Here is a 12,520-nt window from a genome sequence, read left to right as displayed (position 1 = left end):
TAAAACCATGCTAAATCTTATTTACTATCCAAAGTGTAATATTTTAATGACTCATTAATTCAAAAAGTTACACCAATCATACAGTCAATCCGATTGTTTGATAATAAATAAACATTCTTGCTTTATTTCACGCGGTATTTCATAGCCAAAATTAGTGGAAAATCATAGCTAATCATACTGATATCCACAATCTTTCGTCACTGCTACAGCTATACATGGCTGTCACTGTCGCACTACCTTTTGAGATTCACTTTCAAATATACCCTAGCATTTTCCTGGATACCCTACATACAAATTCTGGATCCCATTCGCCAAAAAATCAAGTTTTTCGCAATTCTTTTATTCTTTCCGGACCACAGCATAGGGGCATACATTCATATTAATAAATACTCCACTTTCACACGTCGTTATATCGGGACGTCCCTGTGGCGAAGCGGTTAAGATCCTGGACTTCTAATCCATTTATGAATTTTTGCTCAAGTTCGAAACTTCCCACCACTTTTTTTTCTGAATGTTTTATTAACCAATTTATTGTCATAAATCAAGAATAACACCATCTCGAACATCCATTGCTATTATGATATTATATTTTTTTTTCATCAAACAAACATGTTTGATTTTTTAATCACATTTAGGCCTAGGCCTACTTTCACCATCCAGATGTTTTCACCATGCCTGACTATCATGATATCTTCGTCATACATTTATCATTGGCTCTGTTCACAGCTCAATCTGAAAATATATTTGCAATAAATATTATAAATTGTCACAAATTAAAATCACAAACCGCGAAAGATCGCCAACAACTGCCGCTGAATATTGATATCCAACTAGATTTCACCGCATGGCTATAAAGAACCACAAACCGCGACATTTGGATATCATAGCCCAGCAGGGCTACAAAGAATCACACACCACGAAATATGGATATCCAACTATAAATTAGCTCCCGATAGAGGGCAGGGCCTGATCCGCTTAATACGGATATCCAACTAGATTGCCCCGCAGGGCTACAAAGAACCACAAACCGCAAAATTTGCATATCCAACAAGATTGCCCGCAGGCTTATCGATTATAAGGAACCACAAACCGCGAAATATGGATATCCAACAAATTAAGACCACAAACCGCGAAAGATCGCCAACAACTGCCGCTCAATATTGATATCCAACTAGATTGCCTCGCAGGGCTATAAAGAACCACAAACCGCGAAATTTGGATATCCAACTAGATTGCCCCGCAGGGCTATAAAGAATCACACACCACGAAGTATGGATATCCAACAAGCTTAAACTATAAATTAACTGTCGATAGATCGCAGATAACCGCCGCTTAATAGGCATATCCAACTAGGTTGGCCCGCAGGGCTACAAAGAACCACAAACCGCGAAATTTGGATAGCCAAGTAGATTGCCCCGCAGGGCTATAAAGAACCACAGACATTCAAACACGATTATCTTGCCCAGTTTAGACGCTTCCGTAGTATAGGCTTAAATATATGCGCATTTACCAGTTCCAACTTGGAAGTAAATCGGACTTACTCTCCGTATCTCATGGCATTGTCAACATTGGGTGTGTGTTGTTCATATTTACATTTTCTTTACATATTTTAGACGCTTCCGTAGTATAGGCTTAAATATATGCGCATTTACCAGTTCCAACTTGGAAGTAAATCGGACTTACTCTCCGTATCTCATGGCATTGTCAACATTGGGTGTGTGTTGTTCATATTTACATTTTCTTTACATATTTATGTTGCCTTGAATAATTAAAGTATATTAAAATATATATTGATCATTGTGTACGCCTCAGTCACGCGTGACGAGCAAGTTTTAAAAATAAACGACTGATAAAGTTTTGTTTAATTATTTATTGTCATAAATCAAGAACAGCAACTTCAAACATCTATTTTTCGTTTTATGGAGCACTTTGTAACCTGATGACTTTCCAAGCTTGGAGCTGCTTGGCTACATTCATAAAAAGAAAAGAAATCTACCAAAAAAACGTTGGCAACGTAAAGAAATCAGCAAATTAAAAAAAACCCACCTCGGCTCACTTTTTGAAACTTGGTCCCATTTTGAATACCAACAGCAAATCAGTGTTTTTATTTTATTTCAACAGAATACAGCGTTTCCAACAAGATTACAAGCCTAAGAAATGTTTTTAATTTATATAAATATGATAAAGTTTAAATCAATACCTTTTACAAATGGGACCAAGTTTCAAAAAGTGAGCCGAGGTGGGTTTTTTAAACTTGCTGATTTCTTTACGTTGCCAACGTTTTTTTGGTAGATCTGTTATCACGCCGCCGATAACAATAATACAAAATAGAGTTGACATATCTAACTCCTAAATCAATGATAACTACTCTATTGACCAAACAGAATAAAAAAAATTGAGGGGATAATAAAATAAATAGCGTCTCACCATGTATACCGTCTCTATAGAATTCCTGAACGATTATACCACATGGTGGCAATGAGATAATTTGAAGTAACCGCTCGCGCTCCTGTCATTTTCAGGTGGGTTAGGGGAATTGGGCAGCCGAGTTGAGCACCAGAGTGTTGTATTTGCTATTTGATATTCAGACGATAGATCTTTGGATACCGGGATATAAAATGAAAAATATCTCCCGTCATTTTTGGTTTCTAAAGAAACCAATTAAATATATGAATACAAAACCCACCCAAGTCCATACTTTGGCCAAATTGAGTTAAGCATGGGAAATTGTTGCTATACACAGGCCTGTCATATGTATGAAAGAACAACTCAAATTCATGCTCTGTATCTATTCAGCATGTGAAAAATAGCATGTATGAAAGAATCACCCAAAGTTCATGATTTGAGTCTTGTAACACATTGATTTAAATCCAGTATGTATAAAAGTCCACTTGTAAGAGTGACTTTTGAAACAAAAATGGGATTAATCAAGGAAAGTGCGTGGTTTATATTACATGGCAGAATGCTTGTCAACATTATACATACCTGTGAGCTTTATTTTGTATTATCTTACTAGTGGTAATCTCATTCAAACATTATTGTCTTTGTATATGATGCAAAGAACCACCCAAGTCCAGCATTTAAAATGAACCCCACGAAGTCTCTGAAATGCTAATCGTCATACCTAATACAGTTTAACCCACTCATATGCACATAAAACTTACCATAATTGACCAGGTTAATCTAACTGAAGGAAGTAAAATGATAAACAGGATTTTTTTCTCAAAATCACTTCCCATGGACTTGGGTGGGTTTTGAATTCATGTATTCAATTGTAAGGCTTGCACTTGTACATGTGTTGTATAAATGTTGAATACATGTGTTGAAAGAAGATGATAGTAGTAAGCGTGCGTATTGACAAACAACTGTGCGTATTGAAATCAAAAACTGACAAAATTTCGAATTTTATATGTGCAGAACAAACAAAATTGACTGCTGCCATCATTCGTCAACCCTGCAGGGTTACAGAACATAACACGGTACTAGCGCAGTGTAGATTAAAGCCTGGCAGGAGGTAGTCTAAAGTAGATGACTCAGGCTCACTGACTTCTACAGGCTATTGTCAATTGCCTTAGTCGGAGATCTCTCGGCCCATAGTCTCAAAACTATTAAACAGGTCGGAACAAAATGGGGATGCGTAGCTGTTGTAAGAACTAGTGGATTCAGCCTACCATCATGGCAATATCTGCCATGAAGATATCGGAGCGATGACATTGTGGGCCGTGAAACATGATATTACCTCATTTCCCCAGGCTATTTTAACCCGTATCAAAATGTAAACATAGGCAAAACATAAACACGATTAATTCACCGCAGAAAAAGATAGCATGGTTCATTAGGTCATTTCGATGATTGTACTTTATTTAGTTAGCTCAGGGAACTTTGATACCATGGAATTGCGACTCAAAAAGGTTCACACACGTGGTGTATCATCTCTATGACCTGATTTGACATAGGTCAGTGTATTTTCCGACATGCTTAGTAGGCACATCCGTTTCACCATAAACCCTGGAAGATATTCAATAAACATTTGGTCACAATTTATCAATATATTAATACAGTTAACATGGTATATAAGAACTATTCTATAGTAAATCGGTTATACCAAGTAAGGGTCTGACGAGGCATAACAATGCAGGGATGTTAATCATCTCCCGGTATAGCCTATGGTACAGGTCACTGGCATGGCTTTTTGCTTCTGCAAATAGCCGTTGTGGTATATCATCTCTTCTCGAACTGTCTCATTGCGGTGTAATCCTTCTTCTGTGGGTCGCTAGAGTTGGCTCTCGGTTTAATTTCCGGGTATAATTTCACAGTAATATCTGTGATAATGCCATCCTACAAACTCATTTATTTTACGGTAAGATGCCGAGCCGAACCCATCCATATGATGTTCCATATAGCAGGTGTGGAATATGAAAATGTAGCCATCAGGAGTGCAGGATCAAAAAATGACGATTTTATGAAAATTAGACCATGTAAGTAAACAAATTTCGTTGAAAATCTATTTGTAGTTTTTGTGTCAGTGATGGTATAGTATTGTTATTTGTAAATGTGACCTGCTACCACGGAATGAGTTTCAAGAGACGCCCTAGCTACTGCGTTGGTGTTCATTGTTTCATATGCACCTATTTACCGTCCACCTTATTTGAGGTGCATCATTTAATATGTGACTGTATAACAATTATGAGCGGGGGAAAATTTCCAAATGGCGTGCCAAAATTGCACCCCCTCCCTGCCTCTGTGGAAATATTTTGGCGGTAAATAATCAAGTATATACGTAACATATTATCGATTTTACGTCAAACATTCGTTAGAACTTAAACATTACTGGAAATAGAGTGGCAATAGATTAAATAACGTAGATATGTTACATATAAAACTATATAATATTGTACGTCTAATAGTACTCGGAGTCTGCATACTGCTTAAGAGGGAGTCCAACTTTGGCACCAAAAACAGTCATGACAGTGGGGCGCACAGCGACAACGTCAGGTAATTTAATTATATTACACAGGCAGGGAATCGCGCCGCCGATAATAATAATGCCAAATAGAGTTGAATGAGTAAACTTTTTCCAAATGAAATCTCATAGGAAAATAATGGTAGCTTAGATCATGACTTTCGTATATTTAATTGCAATTATCCCAGATAATTCTTGATTTATTTTACTGAGTCTTGAATCGTCGAGGTTTTTGATCACAAAACATGTGCTCGGTGTATTTTGAAACTCAAGGGCACATTTTTCTCAAATCAGCAACAAATCATAATGTGAAAGAGGAAGCGATTTCAACGTTGAACATGACGTCTCTCCATCAAAGACGTCAAGTTGCTGCATCAACAGTCCTCTACAAAATGCATACCAACTTTTGCCCAGCAGATCTGAAGGCACTGCTACGAAAGCCACTTGTAGTCAGAAGAGCTACCCGCCCCAGCTTGTCCATGCCTTGCTATGTTCTCACAGTACCATATTCTAGAACACGTCTACTACTAGGACCTTCATCCACACTGCAGTTCACATTTGGAATAGCCTACCAGATGGAGTAGTCGGAGACGTAACTGACAACGGCGCAACATCCTTCAACATGTTCAAGAGCAGAGTGCATAAGCATCTCATTTCATGTGTCTGATGCTGTACCCCTTTCACTCTTGTTGTTCCCAAGCTGCTGTGAACCACTGATTGGCCCATGTGGTTGTCTTTTTAGTGCCTATACTTCTTATTTGACTTCATTTTACATGACGAACAATTTGAGACATTATTATTGAGATCGGAGTACTTTTAGTTTTTGACCCCTGTGTTAACAAGGCGTTGATGAAGAGAGCAAGAAATAAAATCAGGCCATACCAAATCTAAAGTGTGACTTTGTAAAGGATTGTGGAAACAGGAACGTAATTTTCATTCTGAGAATGAATCAAGTAGTATGTGCTTTATTGATTACACCAAGGCATTTGACACCATAAAACATGATGAACTGTTGAATATTTTGAGCGAGATAACAATATTAACGGAAAAGACCTGAGAATAATCTTAAATTTGCATCGGAACCAGACAGCAGCAATCAGAGTGGGCGATGATGTAGGGGAGTGTTGAAATCAAGAAATGAGTGCGGCAAGGATGTGTTTCAGTTTCGCCGGATTTATTCACTTTGTACAGCGAGTGGATACTGAGCGAACTGGCGGATTTACCAGGAGTGAAGATTGATGGGTAAGATATCAACAATCTAAAGTATGCAGATGACACTGTCCTGATAGCTACATCTGAGTCAGACCATCAACAAATAGGCAACAAAGATGTGACTGATAGTGATAAGAAAGGAGTCTTTATCAACTGCAAGAAAACTAAGAGTTTGGTAGTCTGCAACATTAAAATACATAAGGGTCATCTGAACCAAGTTGATGGGTTTAGCTATCAGTGAAAGTGGATCACATCAGATGGTAGGAGTGACAGTGAAATCAATAGGAGCATTGCATTGGCAAAACTAAGAGACTTTTACAATTTGAATATCACCATGAGTAGGTTCTTGGATTGCTATATACTACCAATTCAAACCACAAATAAAACAGTATTACATAGAGCTGGCAGTAAAGGGATGCTTCTGAACAAGATCCAGAAACTTCAGCTTGATTTCCTAGGCCACTGAGGAAAGAAGAACTGGGGTGTATGTTTCTTATGGGAAAGATTAATGGAAAGAGAGACAGAGGGCGCCAGTGAACAACATCTTCAAAGTATCGTAGCCTTGACGGGTGTGGATAGATTGGCAAAGAACAGGATGGATTTTCTTATTCCATGGTCGCCAACGTCACTGGATATGGCACCACAATTTGAAGTTGAATTTTGGTCTTAAATTGATCTTTCAAGTGACTATTTGTGCTGAAGTGCGCGCAGCAAATTTAAAAGTCATAATTATATAAAAATATGATATGAAGTGATAAAATTTGATTGAAAGTGATAAATATGATTGATTGATTTTGATTGATTTGTCGGTTGATTGGTCGATTGATTTATTGATTAATTAATTGATTGATTGATTGATTGATTGATTGATTGATTGATTGATTGATTGATTTTTACAGCGCTACCCTTCGGTCAAGCACCTGTACTGGAAGTTGACGGTGTGAAGCTAACCCAAAGCAGAGCAATCATCAGATACTTGGGAAGGGAATTTGGTGAGACTATAGTGAACGAATTCTGATTGATGAAATCAGCTTGCTTATCATGATTAGTAGACATCACACGCCATTTCTATGATCATCGCGATTTGGACCCGTGATAAGCATATGTTACACACCTTTAGCAATATAGCATAATTATCTTCATTTCAAAACATGTTGCAGTCTTCAGTAGAGAAGCCCGGGGTTCAAACCCCGGTTGAGGTCCAAAAGTTATCAAGAACCTCTCTCTCTCTCTCTCCATTATTGATTACTGCACTTGAATCGTCGGGCAGATGTACATCATGCTGCATTACAAATATTGACTTAACGCTATAAAAGTATGGGTATGGGGTCACAAATTTTCAGACAGCACAACACATTTACAGTGCTTTATGTACATGTATATCGCGGGGCATTCGGACGGGGATGGTTCTCTTTCTGAATTAGTGGTTCATTCAAATATATTCATGACTAAAAACGATTGTTTAAAAAGGAAAAGTATGTCATCACATTTTGTATAAACTTTTCCATAGATTTTCTGTGGTACCATGTCCTCACATTCACCACCCTGCAAGTTCGTTAAAATTATAGAATCAATGGAAAATCCTTGTTTTGGTGTCAAATTCAAAAGAAAGAACTAAGCTATTCTTAAAACAAGACCAGTGTGAAGGGTGTAAGTATTCATCTCCATTTTGAAATTATCATTATCACTTCATTTTTTCCACAATAAAAATGTCACATCGCCACCCTTTTAAGGGTCCCAGTATAAGACACATGGCCTTATTATGTGCTATCAAACGAAATGCCGTATTACATGCAATAGGTTCACTACCATCAGAAAACAATAACTTCATCCAGTATTGATACTGTATTGATGCTCAAAAACAACATAATTCGTACACGGACAATTAGGAAGGACATTAATTAATAATAATCATCTGTTTCATATCCTTCAGGATTTTATGGAAAATCTTCTCTGGAGGCAGCGCAAATTGATTGTGTCATGGATGTTACGGACGATATCATCTTAAAAGCACGTCCAATTTATAGGCATCCTGGTACGTATTTAATCCCAATAAGATTGAGGGAGCTTTCTGGTATCGGGATGGCCCTTTTTGTGTATTGGTTTATTATAGACCACATTTTGCCTAAATCTTCTCTATTTTGTTAGCCTCTCAAATGTGTGAAATATGCCCCAAACTGCAATTATTATTACTCAGCTGATGGATAAAAAGGGAACAGAGTGACAAAATGAGTGCACAGAACTCAATGTTGATTAATTTGAACTCATATTGAGTAATAATCTAATCAAAGTTGAGTTCCATTTGTATATATTTTGTTGTTTTGTTCCCTTTTTACTTAACATTTAGTAATTTTTAATTTTGTTTATTTCGAGTGCAGTAAATATATATAAGTATAAATATGTGTTTCACTTCTTGGAGGCTCGTCCCTACCCAAACCAAAATTAACAGATATATAATGACAACATATAACCCCGGGGGTCACTCCCATTGTGACCTGTACACCATCCGCGATTTAATGAAAACGCGTAAAAAGGGTCGTTTTTCGTGGGTAGGCACGATACGCGCGTATCGCGTTTTTTAAGGGTGTCAAAAACATGAAAAATTGGGAAAAAGGGTAGCAAAATTGCAATTTCTAAATACGCGGAAATGAAATTTAGGGTATGAAATTTGATGTTAGGAATGAAATCCTCGTTTAGGGTGTCGTTTTAGCCAAGGGTTAAATCCTTGTTTATGGTGCTTTTCAAATGTTGATTATCGCGGATGGTGTACAGGCCACAATGGGAGTGACTTCCCGGGCATATAACTGTGTGAAGTGTCATAGCCGAGAAGCATTAAAAGAGATTGATTTGACAACAGATGATTGAAGAGTGGGGCGAGTAACAGTTTATTCAGGGAGTCTGGTAGTATAGGTTGAAAACCGTACGCACTAAGTCAGTGCGCGCAATGTCTCGGTCCCAGACCCAGCCGTCTTGTGCTCCTTCGTCACTTTACTTAGCGAGTGAGCTTAGCGAGCAGCTGAGCACAGAGACTACATGGTCTAACATCCAAAATTCTGTCTTTAGCTCTGGGTCATTATCATCCGAAGCCATCGTCGACCCACTGCAGTGTGAAGGCCTCTCCAAGGTGACGCCACTCTGATTTATCCCACGTCTTTCTCATCCAGGTTACATCAAGAAATTTTGTAATTTCATTCCTCCATCTAACTTTCTGTCCCTGTTCCTGGGTGTGTCAGAATTTCTGTAACCAGTTTGGTCCATCGTCCATCTGATGTTCTAGCTAGGTGACCAGGTCTTTTGTTTCACAGTCTGGATGGCATCGGTGACATGTGTCATGCCCGGGTGTCATGCTTCTGATCCACTCATTGTTTTCCTGTCTCTTGTGGATCCCTTTCTATACTGTGTTGAGCCACTCTCAATTTCTGCTCCATTCTCTGAATTATAACCCAAGTTTCTGAGCCGTTTGTCATGGCTGGGAGGACACACTGGTTGTAGACTTTCTTTTTAAGACACAATGGCATGTTACTCTGCATCACCTCTTCAATCTTCCAAAAGCACCACATCCTGCTCTTACTCTTCTTCTAACTTCGTCAAAGTGGTTGTGGCTCATTTTGACAACTTGACCCATATACATAATTCTTCTACTTCTTCTAGTGCTGTTTGGTGAAGGTCGATTTGCTTCTTGATGACGAATCCGTTAAACATGCCTTTGATCATGCTCATGTTGATCGCCAACCCCACTTGGTTACTTCCATTGTTGGGGGCTAACAGCATAGACTCCAGATCATCAGGGTTTTCTGCAAAGATTACAATATCATCTGCAAATCTCAGGTGGCTTATCCTCTCCCCATTGATGTTGATCCCTTTCTTTTCCCAGTCAAAATGGCTTCCAGAGCTGCGTTGAAAAGTTTTGGTGACATGGTATCGCCCTGTCGAACCGACCGGTGAATGTTGATTTTGTTGCTCTTAGAGTGTAGCCGGATAGTAGCTGTTCCTTTACTCTATATGCCCTTAATTATGTTTTCAATGCTGTCGAAAGCCTTCTCATAGTCTACAAACGCCAAACACAATGGTTGCTGGTATTTATTTGTTTTCTCTATGATCTGGTTAACTACATGTAGATGATCTTTTGAAATAATAATGATATGGTAGAGAATCCGCTTCTAAATCCGGCTTGTTCTTGGAGCTCGTTAAACTGCAAAGTAGCAGTGAGCCTCTTAGGCTGATGATTTTCGTGAAAGGTTGGATAGAAGGCTGATTGGATAATATCATTTGTAAAAATTTTTGTTATCAAATCCAAGTGAATATTGGGTAAACTTATCTTAAACATACCTAGTATGATGACATTTCTTGCTACATCGTAGCACTTTCTCAAACAGACTGACCAAAATACCCCAATCCTCGTCTGCTTCCTATTGGAGCTTGACGTTGGTGGTGCCCAAAAAGCCTCGGGAAAAGCTTATTTCCATTGGGGTCCTTTACAAACAAAACAAACAGGAACAAACTGCCATACAAAAACAAAAACAAATACTCTGTCTTGAATTGATAGCATATCCACCATGTCCAATTCTTTCTGCCCAATATGAGGCGTGGCCCCACATCCAAAATAAAACGAACGATCAGCTAGCTTACAAATTACAACTACAGTTTTATAGCATTTACGAAGTCTCGTTTACAGTCGTTTTACTACTCACTTCGACCTATGTATATATATATTTTGCCAAGCCTGTCTGTATACTTGGCACTTTCGTTTCCGATTTTTTAGGCGGTTAGTATATATTTTTTATGACATTTGCATCCAGATATTGCTTCTTTTTTTGGATTAATTATAGCTTTATTTTAATTTATTACTAGATTTATTACTAGATTTTCCGGGTTTGCAAGGTCCAGCTGATGTCCTGGGAAATTTCTTCAAAAGCGTAAGTGAAAAATGTTCATTTTGCGTATGCTTAGCAGGCTTCCTGGGGTACATAATTGTTTTGCTGGGTATTGTCATGTAATTTAATTTGATCCTTTTTCCCTTTCATGTAAGCACAATAACAAAGCCTGCCAAGACTATTTATGGATTAGGAAATTCACAGAATTGTGTTGTGCGATTTTGAATGGATCGTGAGGGTAATAGAATATTGCTGTTGGTCCTATTATTCTATCTTGTATTTTGTCATGTTTAAAATAATGATGATGCTTATCATATATGATTCTTTTTGGTAGAGAACTGAAGCTATAGAAGAGTATTCTAAAACCGTACGCAAACTTCTCACGGACTTGGAAAAACTATTTCAAATGGTTGAAGGAGATTTCTTTGTCGGAGATGAGGTATGGCTACATTTTGTTCTTATTCATTTATTTCATAACATCATTAATGTGTACTTATTCATAATATTCTTTTTTAATCTTCTAATGATAATGAAACTAATCAACATACTTACCGTGATTAAGGGTTGAAATTGAATTAAGCGTTGGTCTCAGATTGGCGTTGGGTGTTGGGCACGATTTTAACATCATTTTGCGTAACTCTTATTTGAAAATATTACTTGACAATGAACATGCAAACCAACCAAGTCGGCACGTTGATTTGAGTTCATCAATTAAGATAAAATATGCAGTGCGACGTCAGTGTTATTCCAAGTTATAATCCAAAAATAATCATCTTTATTCACTTAAACTTCATTTTTCTTTTATTTCAGATCTCTATTGCTGATATGTTCTTCTTCGCTGCCTGCAACTTTTCCCGTTTCTTCATCAAGGATCCTTTTGAAGGGTTCCCAACATTAGCTGCCCTTAACGACAGAATCATTGCGCATCCTAAAATCAAAAAGTATCTTGATGATACCTCCTACAAACCATATGAACAATTCAAACCATTTTAATAGAATGTATTATATTCCTGTTCCTGTTTGATAAACTACTCAAACCTTTCACGAGTTGATTAACATATATCTAAACTTGGTGGAAAGAAGAAGTTGAGTACATATTAAAAAACTTGAATAATGATATATATATAGAATTGCAGATTCATACGTAGTGGTAATAAAAATGAAAGTTATTAATTTAAAGGAAGTGTCCGGCAATCACAACATTAGGTCTTATATGTTAGAAAAATAATTATCAAGCACGAATCACATGGTTTTATTTCAATCAAACTCATATTAATCATAAAAGCAAATAAAAATAGCCATCTCTCAACACGCGATATTCAAAATTCCCGCGCTGAAATGTTCTAGAGCAGTGACGTCATGGTTATTTGTGCTCATTTGTCGACAGGCTTCATTGAACTATTGGGACGTCACTGCTCTAGACAATTTCGGCGCGGGAATTTTGAATATCGCGTGTTGAGAGATGGCTGTT

General features: G+C 37.6%; 1 protein-coding gene across 1 annotated transcript; it reads left to right on the top strand.

Moving 5' to 3' along the window:
• Window positions 1-2,298: 2,298 nt before the first annotated feature.
• LOC140152957 (S-crystallin 4-like) lies at window positions 2,299-12,154 on the top strand. The gene is made up of 6 exons (XM_072175510.1): window positions 2,299-4,478; window positions 7,075-7,167; window positions 8,109-8,210; window positions 11,027-11,091; window positions 11,384-11,488; window positions 11,860-12,154. The coding sequence occupies exons 1-6, from the start codon at window positions 4,331-4,333 to the stop codon at window positions 12,040-12,042; spliced, it is 696 nt and encodes a 231-aa protein (XP_072031611.1). The 5' UTR covers window positions 2,299-4,330; the 3' UTR covers window positions 12,043-12,154.
• The last annotated feature ends 366 nt before the right edge of the window (window positions 12,155-12,520 follow it).

Source organism: Amphiura filiformis, chromosome 5 (genome assembly GCF_039555335.1).
Source record: "Amphiura filiformis chromosome 5, Afil_fr2py, whole genome shotgun sequence".
Taxonomy (NCBI): Eukaryota; Metazoa; Echinodermata; class Ophiuroidea; order Amphilepidida; family Amphiuridae; genus Amphiura; species Amphiura filiformis.
Note: the sequence above shows the minus strand (reverse complement) of the source record. Positions and strands in the feature narration are given on the sequence as shown.

Coding starts and splice junctions, on each gene's coding strand:
- LOC140152957 (XM_072175510.1), top strand. CDS start 4,331: ATGCCATCCTACAAACTCATTTATTTTACGGTAAGATGCCGAGCCGAA. Junction 8,211..11,026: donor TCCAATTTATAGGCATCCTG/GTACGTATTTAA, acceptor ATTTATTACTAG/ATTTATTACTAGATTTTCCG. Junction 11,489..11,859: donor ATTTCTTTGTCGGAGATGAG/GTATGGCTACAT, acceptor CTTTTATTTCAG/ATCTCTATTGCTGATATGTT.